The 17,881-nt window shown below is 42.1% G+C and overlaps 1 protein-coding gene across 1 annotated transcript; it reads left to right on the plus strand.

Annotated features, from left to right (window-relative positions):
• The first annotated feature begins 312 nt into the window (after window positions 1-312).
• SNX12 (sorting nexin 12) lies at window positions 313-9,666 on the plus strand. Its single transcript, XM_072816884.1, has 4 exons — window positions 313-605; window positions 6,659-6,754; window positions 7,328-7,452; window positions 7,848-9,666. Exons 1-4 carry the CDS (start codon window positions 441-443, stop codon window positions 7,948-7,950), a joined length of 489 nt encoding a protein of 162 aa, XP_072672985.1. The 5' UTR covers window positions 313-440; the 3' UTR covers window positions 7,951-9,666.
• The last annotated feature ends 8,215 nt before the right edge of the window (window positions 9,667-17,881 follow it).

Here is a 17,881-nt window from a genome sequence, read left to right on the forward strand (position 1 = left end):
AGGTCACGGGGCTTCGGCCTATCACTGCAAGGTCCCGGTTTGCGAGGCAGTGCCCGCTGCCGATAGATATACGGTAGAAGACCATTCTTGGGTTGGGGAGCAGCGATTGGCAGATTCCGCCTGTAGGGCTTCCCAGAATATGGGGCGCTGCGTATCGGAGATGCAGGTTCCGGGGCAGCCACAAACGCCGCCCGGAAGCCTGAATGAGGCCTCCACAGTATGGGACTTACAGCCCTCAACTTGGCTGCTATTCAGGGTGCCGGGCCCGGGGCCAAGGGAACCTGCGCGTGCGTGCGTGCGTGCGTGCGTGGACGCGCGTGCGCGGCGCCGCTGTCTGTGGGTTGGCTGGTTATTTTGCAAACGGGAGGGGCTGTGCGCACTCCTGCCTCCGGCCTCTGTCCCCCACCCCCTTCCCCGGTCCCAGTCTCTCCTTCGGAAAGATGTCGGACACAGCAGTGGCTGACACTCGGCGCCTTAACTCGAAGCCGCAGGACCTGACCGATGCTTACGGGCCGCCAAGTAACTTCCTGGAGATCGACATCTTCAATCCACAGACGGTGGGCGTGGGCCGCGCGCGCTTCACCACCTATGAGGTTCGCATGCGGGTGAGTCACGGGGTGAGGGAGACAGCTGAGGGAGGACCAGCCGGCCGGCCTGGGAGGGCGGGGAGGGCGGGGGCGGGGGGGGCTGCCATGCGGACGACTAACATTGGCGAAAACACTTGGAGGGGTCATTTGGGGGTTAGGGGCTTCATAGGTTTAGAGAGACGTCTCCAAACTAGGTTGTGGCCCTAGGATATGGAAAACTCCTGAGGGAGATGTCGAACTGGGGTGAGGGCAAATAAGTACCTGTGACAAAAAGTGAAGCATGGCTGGATAGGGTGGGGAGCATGGAGAAGATTACAGTGAGGAAGAAAGGGAAATAGGACTGTAGCGACAGAAGGAGGGAAGACAGAGTGGCGGAGGGCTGGGGGATGGAAAGCCAAGGTGATACATCACTGGGTCCCATAACTAAACTAGGTTGTGGGAAGTCAATCTGAAGAGGGAGGGCAGGACGCCCCAATTTCTTCCTAATGAGGTCTCCCTGGGGTGATGGACTTAAGCAAAGCCTGGAATAAAGGGAAGATAGACTCTGGGAAAGGGAGACCAGCGGGCTTGGTAGAGGAGAAATAAGAAAAGGAGTCTCCTTGAGATTGAGTCTACCCAGACTTGTGTAGAATTAGCATCTGAAGGAGAGAAATGTTTTTTTCTTAAGTTTTCTCAGGTACCACATGTTGTTCTCATGGTAAAGCCTGGCTTTGCATTGGGATTGGTGGATTGTCACTTGGTGTTCTTCTCCTGTGCTGATCCTTTAGATTTGAAGTATCCGGGATGTTTATTTGAGTATTGGCTACCATTTGGGCTTTCTGTGTGCATATGGCCATTTGCCCTTTCTGTTTTAGATTAACTTTTTGGATTAAGACCATGATCTGTGGTTACTTTAATATGTGACATTTCAGGACTGCCCCAGGGGTAGCTTCTTTCAATGTGCACTGCAGAGGACTTTATTCTCTAATTCTTAGTCCACATTGCAAGGATGGAATGTGCAGATAAAGTAGTGATTTGCAGGTTCTTTTGCCCAGTTGAAGTGGTTACAGGCAAGAAAAGTTGGAGAACCATTTTCTATTTTTTCTTATGTTTTTTCTCAGACTAGAGGGCCAGAATATTCTCTATAGACAGCATGTTGCTCAAACAGCATTTGAAGACCTAAAAGAGTGTATGTGGTTTCACTTTTGAATGAATGAATGAATTGAATGAGAGTGTGTCTCCTGCCTGGGCTTTGAAATTTAATTCATAAATGATGATCTCCAAATTCCAAGTTTGATAAAGTCTAAACTGAAGAAAGAAAATTAAAGCAAAAATTGAGAAAAACTCGTCTTTAAAAAAGTACTTGGAGTCATCTTTTTTGGGGAAGAATGGAAGTTAGATCCCTGAAAATACTATTAGTGGTAGAAAACTTAATTACCTGAGGAAGCCTGGGCAAAACTTGTTCAATGTAAGGATTCTCTACTGTGGGGTTTTAGAGACCATGTCTCCATGCATTACCCAAGAGTCTTAGTGACTATGAATGAAATAGCTCTATTTATTTGTTTTTATTTATTTGAGTGAGAGAAAGAGAGAAAGATTGAGCATGTGCACACGCAGTGGGGAGGGGCATAGGAAGAGGGAGAGTCCCAAGCCGACTCCTTGCTGAGCGTGGAGCTCAACCATGGGGCTCGATCTCAAGACACTGAGATCATGACTTGAGCCAAAACCAAGAGTCAAGACACTTAATCAACTGAGCCACCCAGGCACCCTGACTACTTAAGTCATTCTAATAACAACAGAGACTGTTCATCTAATGCCTACTATGTGCCAGGCACTTAACTAGGTTTTCGTTTCTAAATCCTTACAAAAATGACATTCTACAGGTAGGAAACTGAGGAGGAATGCAGTTTTAGTAACTTGCCCAGTTACAAATACCTAATAAGTGGCAGGGCTGGGATTTGAACCCAGGTCTGTCTGACCCTAAAGCCCACCATACTCTTCCCACTACACTTTAGTCTCTTTGGCAGTGCTTAGTTGCAGAGCTTTAGTATGCAATTTTTTATTTTACCCATTAAGCTTTTCATCTGCCTTTTCCACAATTTTTAATTGTACAGTGATGATAGAGTTGATGACAGTTCCTGGTTCTCTGGGTTTGAGTTAATTTGTACTGTTTATGTTAATTTGTATGGCCATCTCGGCTTTTACTATTTTAATTGAAGTCAGTTTTAGGGAAAAGTTGAAATATTTGATTTTTAATTGCTATTTTAGGTGGTTTATCATGGTAGGCATTATAAAGGAACATGAGACTTAGAGAATGGGCTTTGAGAGTTAGGCATTGTGTATGGTAGAAGTAGATAACACTGACTTTCTTTTTCTTAGTTTAATAGTTAAATATTTCTGAAGCTGTTCTCTTTTATTTTGCTCAGGAAAGAATCCCCCCCCCCACTATCCCAAGAAATGAGGAGTCTGGAGAGGTGTCCTGGTGACTTCACATGACGTGTGTGAACTCTCAAATGTCGGTTGTCCTGTGGACTTGAACTTTGTTTCTTTCCTTTCCCTTGACTTTGTGTTGATCAGAGCCAAAGGACTTCCTATATCCTGTACTACACAATCCTGTCTTCCTTATATGATTTATAGCATGGAGCTGGGAGATTATTTTACTTAGTACACAGTAGCCACTTCCTTGGATGGCTAGGTGCTGAGATGAACGGTCATTATTGTCATCATCCTATGCGGGTAGGGAAAGAATAGGATTTTTGTGAGTCAAAGGAGGAAGTCCACAAAATGGCAGTGGGTGGTTTCACTGTGTCTTGGAAGAATCTACTCAGAGTTTTCCCCCTTTTCTTTGGTCCTTCTGTTGGCTTCTGTAGGCTTCTGTAAAAGCCTACTAGTTAAGGTTCTGTTTGGGGATAACAGTATTTGTAATGAACTCTGGTGGAAACCTAGAATCAGATGATACCAAAGCACTCTTTTTTCCATGCAGGATTATTCCTTCCCCAGCTTTATTGAGATGTTATTGACATATAACATTGTGTAAGTTTAAGGTATATTGTGTGATGATTTGATACATATGCAGATTTCTTGCAGGATTCTGAGAATGTGCTCTATAAAGGTTTATTTTGTTTGGTTAATATATGCACATGGTACAAAATTCAAAAGATACAAAAAAAGATACACTGTAGAAACCAGGTCTTCCTCCTTCCTTCTGTTTTCTAGAGGTTCCCTTTTCCAAAGAAACTACTGTTTCCAGTTTTTTATTTATTCTCCTAAAGAAAAGGTTGTAATGAAATATTGCTTTACCTGTATCTCACCCTCCTTTAACTTATTGACATTCCTTGAACCTTGATCCTGGATAGAGTTGTAACTGATGTAAGTTGGTTAGTTATTTAGCTTTTGATGACCTTTACCTAGAACTGGATCCTGGAAAGATAATTTCCAGACATGAGGGCTACAAAGCATGGTGTAGTGAGGACTGTGTGAAGCACTAACATAGCTTGAAGATATTCTTTTCCTGCCCTGAGGCAGTTGTGGATAAAGGAGAGAAACTAAGTTCCTTTTATTTCCATCTGCTGATATGGATTGGCTGTTGGGAAATTTAGTCAGTCTTAATACATGTGGTTGGCCGTTTCTATTTAGAACTCGTAGACAGGAGTGAGGATCAGGGCTTTTGGTTTGTTGGTAGTTCCTGTCACCATTAGAGCCTTGGGAAAATTGTCAGTGAGTAAGATGTGGGAATAAGCTGATTTATATCAGAGAGCAGGCAATGGTAAGCCAACTTAATATAATTGCTATTTCTGCTGTGCTTTCTAGACAAGGAGAGGGTAAACAGATACATAGGGCCTCTATTAATAAATTGAGTATTTACTGAGTGATTTGCATAGTCTGCATTTAGGGAAATGCAGAAGTAGTCACGGCTCCTGATTTCAATGAAATTACAGTTTAGTTAAGTAGCAAGACTAACATGATGCATAAACCAATAGTGTGTCAGGCACTACTAAAGTATAAATGTCATAGAAGTGTAGAAGAGAGAGAGACCAGTAAATTAAGCTGGTGCTCTCAGGAAAGATTTCCTGGATGAAATGGGACTTGAGCTGGGACATGCAGAATGGAGAGAATTTGGATAGGAAAAGCTGAGGAAGGCATACCTTGGAGGTGCTTTTCTATTGTTCTTTACAGGGAACTTAAATTCACTTTTCAATTGAAAATGTAATATGAGGGATCCCTGGGTGGCACAGCGGTTTGGCGCCTGCCTTTGGCCCAGGGCGCAATCCTGGAGACCCGGGATCGAATCCCATATCGGGCTCCCAGTGCATGGAGCCTGCTTCTCCCTCTGCCTGTGTCTCTGCCTCTCTCTCTCTCTGTGTGACCATCATAAATAAATAAAAATTAAAAAAAAAAGAAAATGTAATATGAGCATGTGATAAATTCAAATCGTCCAGTGAAAAATGTGACCCTCCCACCCGTTCCAACCAAGTGTTTAGTCTTATACTCCAAATTCAATCACTATTATTTATGAATAAACATTTTATTCATAAATATAAATATATACACATATTTCCCTCCCCTTTGTAAAGCAGGCTCCACGCCTAGCATGGAGCCCAACACAGGGCTCAAACTCAACAGCCATGGGATCAAGACCTGAGCCAAGATCAACAGTTGGATGCTTAACCGACTGAGCCACCCTGGCACCCACATATCCCCTTTATGGTTGAAATATAGTTGACACACAATGTTACATTAGTTTCAGGTGTTACACATAGTGATCTGACAAGTTTTACATTATGCTATGCTCACCACAACTATAGCTGCCATCTGTCACCATTCAACACTATTACAATACCATTGACTATATTCCCTATGCTGTTATCCCCATGACTTATTCATTCCATAACTAATTTTTTTTTATTTATGATAGTCAGAGAGAGAGAGAGAGAGAGAGAGAGAGGCAGAGACACAGGCAGAGGGAGAAGCAGGCTCCATGCACAGGGAGCCCGACGTGGGATTCGATCCCGGGTCTCCAGAATCGCACCCTGGGCCAAAGGCAGGCGCCAAACCGCTGTGCCACCCAGGGATCCCCTCATTCCATAACTAGAAGCCTATATCTCCCACTCTCATTCACCCATTTTGCCCATACCTCCACCCACCTCCGCTCTGGCAATCAACAGTTTGTTCTCTGTATTTATGGGTCTGTTTCTGCTTTTTGTTTGTTTTATTTTTTAGATTCCACATGTAAGTGAATTAAATGGTATTTGTCTTTCTCTGTCTGACTCATTTCCCTTAGCATAATACTCTCTATGTCTAGCCAGGTTGTTGCAAATGGCAAGATCTCATCTTTTTTTATGGCTGAGTATTATTCCTGTATATGTGTGTGTATGTGTGTATGTGTGTGTGTGTATAGCACATCTTTATCCACTCTGTGTGTGTGTTTGTGTGTATATCACATCTTTATCCACTCATCTCTTGATAGACGCTTGGGTTGCTTCCATATCTTGGCTGTTGTAAATAATGTGCAGTAAACAAAGGCATGCATATATCTTTTTGAATTAGTGTTTTCATTTTCTTTGGGTAAATATACATATCCCTTTTTAAAACCAAATAGGAAAAAACAACACACAGGCAAGCTGTATGTACTGTTCAGTACCTTGATTTTAATGCTTAATATATTCCCCTACAGGCTCATATGTAGTTTACATTCTCTTTATAGCTGTACAGTAATTCCACTGTATAAACATACTGTAATTTATTTAACCTATTACATATTGGTGAACATTAATTAATTATTACAAATAAAGTACAGTGAAACTCCTTGTACATATATATTTGCATACGACTTCAAATCTATTTTTAGGATAAATTCTAAGCAGCAAGGGACTTCTAATCACCAACTGTGACAAGGCTGGATGTGGTAAGGATTGGTAATTTACCTGGTGATTTACCTGGTGTTAAAGGTAATTTACCTGGTGTTAAAGGAGTTATAGGAACATGGTTCACAGGAATTATTTCTTCTTTGGGACCTAAGTGGTTGTGACAGGTGGCCACCACAGGCTGAACATTAGTTACCATCTCTCTTCTCTCATTTTCCTTCCCCATAGACAAACCTACCTATCTTCAAGCTGAAGGAGTCCTGTGTACGGCGGCGCTACAGTGACTTCGAGTGGCTAAAGAATGAGCTGGAGCGAGATAGTAAGGTATGACCCCATTCCCTGTGTGGGATCCTAGGAGGAGGATATCTACATAGCCTGAGAAGGCATAAGATCATAGTCTATAAAATCTTAAAGGCAGCGGGGGGGTGGGGGGGGCTAAACACTATCAAATCCCAACACATTGGATCTGGGTGATAACCCTTTAAACTTGAATTGAAAGCGGTGAAGTGCAGGACAAATTTTAAAGAAAACGTATCACTTGAATCAGTGGCTAGTAAAGTCATATAACTTAAACTCCTATAGATGCTAAAAATGTAAAGTATAGTGTCAGGGAAGGCCTAGCTAAATTAGTGGATGCTAGTGGATTGTTAAAGAGAGTGAGGAATATTTGAGTTTATTTCCTTTCTTTCTTTTGAGGTAGAAGGCCAGTCCTATCATAAAATCAGTTGGTTTTTGACCTGAGCCATCTTGGCTGCTCTTATGGTCTCAGTTCTTACAAGTTGCTGGCTGTGGGATAAGATAGACCTTGCCTAATAGGAAATTAAGTATACAGTGTTTCACCACCTCATTCCCTCTTCATCCTCTCTCATGTGGTTGATATTTTGCATCTGCCTGCAGATTGTAGTACCACCACTGCCTGGGAAAGCCTTGAAGCGTCAGCTCCCTTTTCGAGGAGATGAAGGGATCTTTGAAGAGTCCTTCATTGAAGAAAGGAGGCAGGGCCTCGAGCAGTTTATTAACAAGTAAGCCAAGTTCTTGGGGACTCTTCTTGCTGCTTTTGCCATCATGGTCTTTATATGTTTTGTCTGTCTCCTCTTTGTAATAAGATGTGATGCTAGTTGTGTGCTGAGCTGACTGGATCGTAAGACTCCGTTCCTTTGAGCAGAATTCTGATCCTGTACCTCAGGGTCTGAGAAAGTACTGCATGTTGGATGTGTTTGGTGGTTTCTCCCTGCTTTACCTCTCTGTCCCCCTTCTCCTATATAATATTAGGGTGGAGTGGTGCCCTGTTGTCCTCTTCTTGCTTGAACCTCTGAAAGAGCTGACGTTGCCCTTCTTCCCCTGTCCACACCCCTGTCACTCTGTGAATTCTCTCTGATCCCAAATACTACTGATAACCATCTTGGTCTCTTTATAGAATTGCTGGGCACCCACTGGCTCAGAACGAACGCTGCCTACACATGTTCCTGCAGGAGGAGGCAATTGACAGGAACTACGTCCCCGGGAAGGTGCGCCAGTAGGAGCCCCTCTCACCACTTGCCCTCTACTTTCCTGCTGAAAATGACATTGATTTTTACACTAAGCCTCTCTCTCCTTCTTTGATCTGAAGTTGGCTGCCCATCCCCTGGCCTGATAAACTGTCTGGCATTATATTTCTTGGTACCTGACTACACCGTGGGCACACTGCTATGATCCTCTTTTTTAAGGAGAGATGGGAACCACAGGCAGATGCCCTTTGCTTGGGGTGCGGGTGGGGGGATTGGATTAGAAGGCAATTTACCCATGCCAGAAGGCTAATCTTATGGGGGGGGCGGGTCTTGTGCTGGATACACTTGGATACATACTGATGCTGCAAGTCCAGGGGATTTTCTTACTCTTAGGTTTAACCAGGAACGCTGAGCAGGGAACAACCCTGCATTTCCTATCTGCATGAACTTTTTCCTTTTGGGGAAGGTGGTAGAGACCTAAATGTTCTCCTTGTTTTCTCTAGGCCTGCTCCCAGTTTTCTCAACAGTTTCTTTTGTTACTTTCTCTTCCTTGTTGCTTTTCATGGCAGTAAATCCTCCTAGAGTTTAAGCAGTCTGTTGTGTGGAGCAAGATGTGTGGGTTTTCTGGGCCCCTCATCATGGCTGCTTCAGTCAGAAGAAAGCCATAGGGCAGTAGGAGAATTCTTATTGTCTAGCCCCTCTCTTTTGTGGCTCCCCGCTCTGGCTGCCTGTTCTTGCTCATCAGCAGGTGAGTCAGTATGGGCCAGCAGTTCCTCCCCAAGCCCTTGCTACTTTACATGTTAGCCTTGCAGGTTTGGTGGCTTGAGGGGTGGGGGCAACTCACCACTGCCAGGTAACTCCCCAAAGGGTGGGAGTGGATCATTTTCTAGGTACCTCCCAGTGGTAGGGAAGGGTATCACCACCCTCCTCCTTCCATTCTCCCTTCCCCCCATCCCATTTAGTGCTGCCATGGGGCAGAAGCACGTGAACAAACCACAGTCTCTGACTTCTAAGCACTTTGAGCTGTTGAATGGGGCTCAGGGGCAAGAGTTGTCACTGACCTCCCCAGATTGGTCACAGGGTTATTGAACTGCCTGCACATGTTTCCTGTAGAACTCCAGCATCTTCCCCAGAATTTGAGCTAGAGATAGCAGCTGGGTGTGGATGTCCCAAGTCTTAGAGTCTGAAGCAGCTTTCCTGGGCTTCTGTCTGGGAGGTGATGGTTTGTTTGCTGGGGCCTGATATCCATCTCCAGTGGTGGGGTGGGAGCAAATTAACTGGTGTCATGTCAAAAGTATGGACTCTTCCCTTAGACTCTCTATCATGGAAGGATTGGAATTCTCTATATGGGGTCTTGGAGAAAAGGATTATGGAGTCTGACAAGACCCTGAAAAGAGAAATTAGGATTGGATTTTGACATAGGATTTGGAGTCCTTCTAAATGTTGAGGTTCCCTGAGACAGATCAGCTCTCCACCTGCTGAGCCTGTACCAGGGGCTGAGTAGCCCCTAGAGAGTCTCTGCTCCCTTTCCCACCTCCCCAGTGTTGGTGTTGTTGCTGCCTTTTGTATCTTCTGTTATTGACTTTTTTTAAGAGTTCTTCTTTCATTGTGCAACAAGTGCTGAAAGCCTGAGGCCCCATTTCTGCTGTGTATATATCCTGACTCGGGGCTTTTATTCAGCAAACTGTTCATTCTTCTGTCAGACAATGTCATATTCAACTCTGTTCATATTAAACCACTGTGAAGCAAGCCTCTGTTTTCCTGCTTAAGTTGTAAATATAGTATTTTTTAGTGTCTAGGATAGTCTTGGTATTGTGCAGAAATCATACAACATGGTCAGTGTCCTGAGGTGATAAGTTTTACATTTAAATAAAAAAAAAAAACTAGAATCCTAGCTGCCTGTAGCAATAGTTACCTATCTTTGCAACTCCCAATTGACTTTGTCAGAGGTAATGCATCTATTTGCAGGAAGTAGCTATAGAGCTCAATACCTGTGGTTTAGATTTAGCAAATTTGGGTTTTAAGCTTGTGGGTTCTAATTTGGGCAGAATATATTTATTGTGTGTGTGTATGCATATATATGCATATGCTATATGTGTACGTAAACGTGTGTGCACGTGCTCATCCTCCAACATACCACCTACAAACACTATTTCATAGGTTTTATACTTCAATTGAGACTATTTTCTTTTTTTAAGTTTACTTATTTACTTAGTAGAGAGAACAGAGTGAGCAAGAGAGAACATGAGTTGGGGGAGGGGCAGAGAGCAAGAGGGAGAAGCAGGCGCCTCTGTGAGCAGGGAGCCTGATGCAGGGCTTGATCCCAGGACCCTGGGATCACAACCTGCACCCAAGGCAGATGCTTAACTGACTAAGCCACCCAGGCACCCTAACGCTATTTTCTTTCAAATAGCTTTGATGCAGGCAGAAAAGTGAATGAACTCTTGAGAACTTTTTTTTCTTAACTATGAGAACTTTTTAAAAATATTTTATTTATTCATGAAAGACACACAGAGAGAGAGAGAGAGGCAGAGGGAGAAGCAGGCTCCATGCATGGAGCCTGACATGGAACTCCATCCCTGGTCTCCAGGATCACACCCTGGGCTGAAGCCGGCGCTACACTGCTGAGCCACCCGGGCTACCCAACTATGAGAACTTTTGATAGGTGGTTATTTTCATCTGACCGATGTGTTCTGAAATGGCTTCCTATACAAAGTGGGTTTTAGTAAAGGTTTGGAATGAGAGGAGGTAGGAGTCTTGTTATCTGGGGAGTCAAAGCTAGTTTTAGTCATGTACTTGAGCAGAGAAAGAAGGTATAGAAAGTGATATGGTCAAACATTATGAATTAAGGTGACATAACAGTGTACTTGGGTGTAAATAGAAGAGTAGGGGATGAATTGAGGAAGTTGAGAGGTTTTGGTAGTTTAGGAGTTAGATGATTAAAGGTATCTGAAGGAATAGGGAAGAAAAGTTTCGGTGAGATAAGAGAAAGGAAGAGTAATGAGACAAATGCAACCTTCATAGGCAGCAGCATTAGAGAATGAATTAGAGAATAACTAGAAAAAGCAACTTGTAGAATTTTAGACACATTACATTCATTTAACAAGTACCAATTCTTAGCCTTCTGTGTGCCCAGGCTTATGCTAAAAGTTGGACTGGGGTGGGGTGGGGTGGTCATGGTACAAATAAAATATGATTACATTCTCTTTCTTCATAGACTTTATGCTTATTCCTTATTGTAGGAGATGTCTAAATAAGACAAATGCTAGAAACAAAATAAGAGGTCCAGGCACATCTAGTTGTCCAGTTTATTTCTTTCTTTTTAATATCAGGTCAGTTAAATTCTTTCTTTGGAATCAAATGGGTCATGTTAGCACAGTAACTGGGTCCTGAAAGAACCCCAAATCCAAGCCCTCTTACCCATCAACACTGAGAATAAGCATTCTTTTATGGGAATTCAAGTTTATGCATGTATCTAGGTATTTGTTACTAATTTGTTACTCTTTTATCCATAGCATAGAAACAGCACAACCTTACATCTGGGACCTGGGGGCCAAAGGCTAACAAAAAATTTTAAACATAGTAGCTATGTAGCTAGACCCAAAAGAAAACTGAATCTTTACATTCTGATGCCTTATCTACCCTTTGACCCATTCTTTGAGATGAGGAGTTGAGCTAGCAAAGGGTGGGAGAGGTGAACAGCATTCAGGTTTCTATGTAGTTTTTGTTTGATGAGACATCCTAGGTGAGACACTTCCATCTTCAAATATATGCTGTCATAATTTAAGTAAAATTATTTTCTACTGTGGAAGTGTAGACCAGCTGTTCACTGAAATGGATATTTTTTCATATCGTGAGGACTTTTTTTTCTTTTTTTAAAGATTTTATTTATTTATTTATTAGAGACACAGAGAGAGAGAGGGAGAGGGAGAGGCAGAGACAGGCAGAGGGAGAAGCAGGCTCCGTTCAGGGTGCCTTACGTGGGACTCGATCCTGGGTCTCCAGGATCAGGCCCTGGGCCGAAGGCAGCACTAAACCGCTGAGCCACCCAGGCTGCCCTCCTGAGGACTTTTGAGTCACCCCTGGTTTTCTCATCTTAGACATAGTAACAGTTCTAATTTTTCCTCACTTTGCTCATTTTTTTACCCTTTTACCGTTATTATTCTGAAATCTCTCCAAGGTCCTTACATGTCCCTAAGTCAGAGTCTAAAACTGGACACTACTTTAATTATAGCCTGCAGGTTAAGTGGTTGTTAGTCCATTTATACATCACAATATTCAAGTTTACTTTTAAAATATAAACACTTTGTGACTAATTTAGCTTGTGGTTCTCTGCCACTCCCTTCCCGACCACCCATCACCCTTCATTCCTCTTATCTTTTGTTTTACTTTTCTTGTACAAAAAAATAGTTGTTCCTAGTTTTACTTTTATTTTCTTTCTCCTTCTTGTCTGCCTACTTGCCTATCTTTCTATCCATCTGTCTGCCTGCCATCCATTCTTTTGAGAATAGAAAATTCATTCCTTACAAAAAAAAAAATTAGGTAATTATTAACATTCCACAGAATAAAGGATTCTTTAAATCACAGCAAGTTTTCTTTCTTTTTTAAAAAAGATTTTATTTATTTATCTGAGAGAGAGAGAGAGAGAGAGGCAGAGACACAGGCAGAGGGAGAAGCCGGTTCCATGCAGGGAGCCTGATATGAGACTCATCCTGGGACTCGATCCTGGAACTCGATCCTGGAACTCGATCCTGGAACTCCAGGATTTCGCCCTGGGCCGAAGGCAGGTGCTAAACCTTTGAGCCACCCAGGGATCCCTGCAAGTTTTCTTTAAATAGGTTTTTCCTACAGTGGTTTTAAATGTTTGTATATAGATCATCAACTACGTGATATAGAGACATAAAAGATTAAGAGGCACTGCCAGTTGAAGATCAATTAGAAATTAGATAAAATAGTAGTTCTTTTTTTAAAAAAAGATTATTTTATTTGAGAAAGAGAGCGCAGGAGATAGAGCATGAGCTGGGGGGAGGGGCAGAGGGAGAGAGAGAAGCCAACTCCTCCCTGAGCAAGCAGCCCTGTGGTAGGCAGGGCAGGGCTCAATCCCTGGACCCTGAGATCATGACTTGAGCCAAAGGCAGACACTTAACCAACTGAGCCATCCAGGTGCCCCTATTCATTACTTTTCAAGAAAATGTTATTTTACCAATAATGTTATTTGTCCAAATACAGTCAGCTTTTGATCATTTGTGCTAATAGATTTTTCTTTTGCTATGCATTTTTATTCTAGAATTTAAGTATAGGGGACTCTAATATTCATAAGACTTTAAAATATTTCATAACATGTCATCAGAATAGACTCAGGAAGATCTGAGAAAGTAGAAAGTAGAAAGGACCTAGAAGAGAAACCTGCATTCTGGACCTGGCTATGTTTTTTAGCTGGCTATAGCACCTACAGGCAAATTGCTTCACCAATCTGGGCCTGTTTTCTCAATTGTAAAATGAGGGGATTTGACTGAATGATATCTGAGGTATCTTAAATCTCAAATTTTTATGATTTCCAACTGTTGCCCTAAGGAGTTGAGTAAACCCTGGAGGTGATGCTACCAAAAAGGTGAAAGCAAAGTTTTTTGCATTTGATTGAGTTTGTTGTAATGTAGTTTTCTCTCCCAGAAATGAATGACTCTTCACTTACCCTGATTAGATTTTGTTTGCCCATATCCTGTTGTATCAGGTCATAAGTACCACACTGAAGCTCAGTGTTGAATTGATTTACAGTTGCCCTAATTTTATCCTAGGTCTCTAGCTGAAAATTTTGAATGAAATAGTCACCTCATTCCTATCTGAAATTATTCTTATTTAAAATGTAGAAATGATAGTTTTGCTGATTGTTGCTATTACAAAAGTGCCTGTTTTGTTAAAATGTTTCATTGTGGTGATAAAGATTCAAAAGTAATTAATGCTAGTTGACAAAATTCAAACAAGACATAAATATGTAAAAAGTGAAGATTTCTCTTTATTCCCTCTCCCTATACCCATTCTCCAGAATAACTTAATTTGGTATGTGTCTTCCCAGACCTTTTTTTATGCATAGATATGTGTATGTGAATATATACAGATATGTATTAATATACACATACTCATATACACATTACGAATACCCACACACTTGAATGTAGTTTTTTAACAAAATGGAATATTATGTGCACTATTTTGCAACTTAATTTTTACACTTTGCAATGTATTGTGGACTTGCTTTCATATTAGTATATGGAAATTTACCTAATTTTTTTTAAATGGCAGCATAACATTTCGTGGTATGGTTGTAAAACAATTGAGTGATTCAGTTTGCCTCCAGTCATTCACTATTACAAATAATAGTATCACTATTACAAGTAACTTGCTCATGTGTTTAAGTATTTCTGTAGGATAGATTTTGAAAGAACGAATTGCTGGATCAAAGGATGTGTGTTACATTTTGATAGGTATTAAGTTACCCTTTTAAAACGTGCAGTTTCAGCTCCGGTTTACAGCAAATGAAAATGTCTGTTTCACCAAAAGTGGAAAAATTGCCATGCCCCCACCCCCACCCCCACCCCCCTGCGCCCAAAAGTTTCTTTGACGAATGGCACAATATTAAACAACTGATAATTATCCAAACTATTTGGTGAAAATGGTATTTCTTAGTTTGTTAGCATTCTCTGATAACCTTTAGTTGTAATGATACTGCTATCAGGTTTTTGAAAGTTTCCCCACACACTTCATTTCAGTCATTCTAGAAGCAGTATTTGTCGCTAATTGAGCATCCCTAAACACTCCTCACTGTAGATAAACCAGCACTTAATTAAAGGCCCTAATGTTCCTAGGCTTCTTCCTACCTGACTCTGGGGGGAAGTGAAGCAGTTAGCATGGGGGCGAAGCAGCATTATCTGAGGCGCTCTCTCAACCAATACTTGCCTCAGGTGGGCAATACTCGAGGCCAACCCCCAGAGCAGCGCTGACACCTCAATTACAAACTCATCTAAACTCAGAACCAACCTCCTTGGAAACTCTGGGAAATATGCTTTACCTCTTGAGCCACCATCTCTCCAGCTTGGACCTCCTTTTTTTGTTATTTCTCTCAGATTCAAACCTTAAGATTCCAGCCAGGGACGGGGGTGGGGGGGGGTGGGGGGGTGGGGGGGGGTGGGAAGGACAGGGACCTAGATCGAGATGGTGACTGAACTAGGAGGCCGAGTCACCAGGCCTCGGCTCTTCTGGTTGGCTGTCTACACGTCAGCCAGAAGTGAACAAGCTTTTAGTTGGTCCTCTGCAATGGGAAACACAAAGCCCTCCTCTGATTGGCCTCTTAATAGAGGGGCGGGCCATAGGGAGAGCTGCTGGTTGGGCAGGGACGGAAGACCAATGGGAATGCTGTGGCGCTGCTTTCGAAAGCGAAGCCTATCCGCAGTACCTGGGAGAATCAGTCGGTTTCCTCCGAGCTCCTGTGGGTTATTTGGTAACTGCATCCTCCCGCAACGTAGCTGCTGGCTACCCTCCGCCCCCTGTCTTTCGGTCACACGTTCAGTGTCTCATTGTTTTCCGGTGTGCCGTGGCTATTCAGGCTGTATTCCCTTAGCCCGCAGATCTCCTGCCCAGAGCTCTTCCTCGGATGTGGCCGCTGAGATCCTAGGGCCAGGGCAATAGGGATCAGGGACCGGGAATAGGATAAGAATTGGCGGGCATCCGGGCGAGATTCGTGATGGCGGAAGCGTTTCCGGCTGACCTCTGCGGTCCTGAAGGCCTTCTTTGTATTAAATCCTGGGAAGGAAGTGGGAGGTGGCTGACCCAGAAAGTTCTGCCATCCAGGTGGCCATCACCATTTCGCCAACCATACCTTCGGTCGCTTGATTTCACCCCTCTTGCCTCCTTCCTAGACTCCAGAGCTGCACAACCGCTGCAGCAAATACACTGGTCCTCTCAGCCTGGACTCAAAGCGAGTCCCCTTTCTTCCTCAATGTCTGGGCTTGACCTTATTGCTTTATCCCTTCTTCCTCATTATTTTTAATTGCTCTAGTACATTCTCCTTTAAAAAGAAAAAAACCCTCGAAAACATTACACATAGATGGGGCTAAAGTATACTTTGGCTATTACCCACATCCTAGTCCTCCTTTGCCTTCCCACAGCTAGCAGCTCTTTACAGTTTGCTGTGTATCTAGGTAGCCTTCCAGGTCTTAGTTGTTTATTTGTTGAAAAGATACAATGTTGTGTTTTTATTTCTACAAAAACTATACCTTACTGTACATGTCTTGCAATTTTTAAATTATTTTGGAAACATTTTTATTTCATTACATCTAAATTCACTTCATTTTTTTTTAAATTTTTATTTATGATAGTCACAGAGAGAGAGAGAGAGAGAGAGGCAGAGACATAGGCAGAGGGAGAAGCAGGCTCCATGCACCGGGAGCCCGATGTGGGATTCGATCCCGGGTCTCCAGGATCGCGCCCTGGGCCAAAGGCAGGTGCTAAACCGCTGCGCTACCCAGGGATTCCTCACTTCTTTTTTTAAGTGGCATAATATGCCATGGTATGGTTATTAACAGGATTATTTAACCATTCCTTATTGATAGACTACTTGGTTTTTCCGATTTTTTGCTTTTATAAGTATTACTGCAATGAACATTCCTGATCAAAGCTCCTTGTCAGAATTTCTCTAAGGCAGTAATTCTCAAACTTTTTGATCTCAGGATCAAAAAGACTCCTAAGACTATTTTTTTCTTTTCAATTTTTTAAATTTAAATTCTAGTTAGTTAACATACAGTGCAATATTGGTTTCAAGAGTAGAATTCAGTGATTCATCACTTAACATTCAATACCCAGTGCTCATCATAACTACCCTCTTAATACCCATCATCTATCTAGCCCAACCCCAACCTGTACAAAGCTACTTTCTTCTCTTATTCTTTTTTTAAATTTGTTTTATTGAAATTCGATATACCAACATATAGTAGAACACCCAGTGCTCATCAAGTCCCCTCCTCAATGCCCGTCACCCAGTTACCCCAACCTCCCCCACCCCCCCCACCCCCCCTTCCGCTACCCTTTGTTCCTTTCCCAGAGTTAGGAGTCTCTCATGGTTTGTCTCCCTCTCTAATTTTACCCACTCAGTTCCCCTCCTTTCCCTAATAATCCCTTTCACTATTTCTTATATTTATTTATGTGGGTTTATATCTACCACTGTTCAATGTATTACAAATTAAAAGAAAAAATATTCATTAAAAATAACAGCAGTAAAACCATTACATGTTAACATAAATAATATTTTTAAATGAAAAATAACTTTTCCAAAGCAAAAAATATTAGAACAGTAAAATTGCATTACATTTTCTGAAAGTCTCTTTAATAGACTTAATAGGAGACCTCTGGGTTCTCATACCTGCTTCTACCTTTGATCTATTATGACGTTTTGGTTGAAGTATGTATCACACAGATGTGTAATTAGAAAAACAAGTAGTTTAATAGCCTTTTTAGGTAATTGTGGATATTTTTTACATCAATCCTCAACAAGTGATAGTTTCTCAAAGATTACTTTTAGTGTGAATTTTGAAACCATATCAATCATATAAATAAACTTTTCATATTTTGTTACATTAAAATCCATTGGTCTGCCTTGTACTTTAACATGTTTTTTACCCATGCAGGATTTTATAACATAATGCATTGGCAATTTGAAAATATTGGTTCACTGAGTTATGCAGATCTTTCAAGTATTGATACAGTTCATTATACAGTGTCAAAAATTACATTAATATCACCACTGCTCTTACCAGAAAAGTCTTTAAGTATTGGAAAGCTGCCAAGCCTGTGGTGGAGGTGCAAGTTTTCCAAAGTTCCAATTTTGCTTGAAAGCTCAAATTTTGGGGTGCCTGGGTGGCTCAGTCCGATAAGTGTCTGCCTTTAGCTCATATCATGATCCCAGAGTCTTGGG

This window comes from Canis lupus, chromosome X, assembly GCF_048164855.1.
Source record: "Canis lupus baileyi chromosome X, mCanLup2.hap1, whole genome shotgun sequence".
NCBI classification, from domain to species: Eukaryota; Metazoa; Chordata; class Mammalia; order Carnivora; family Canidae; genus Canis; species Canis lupus.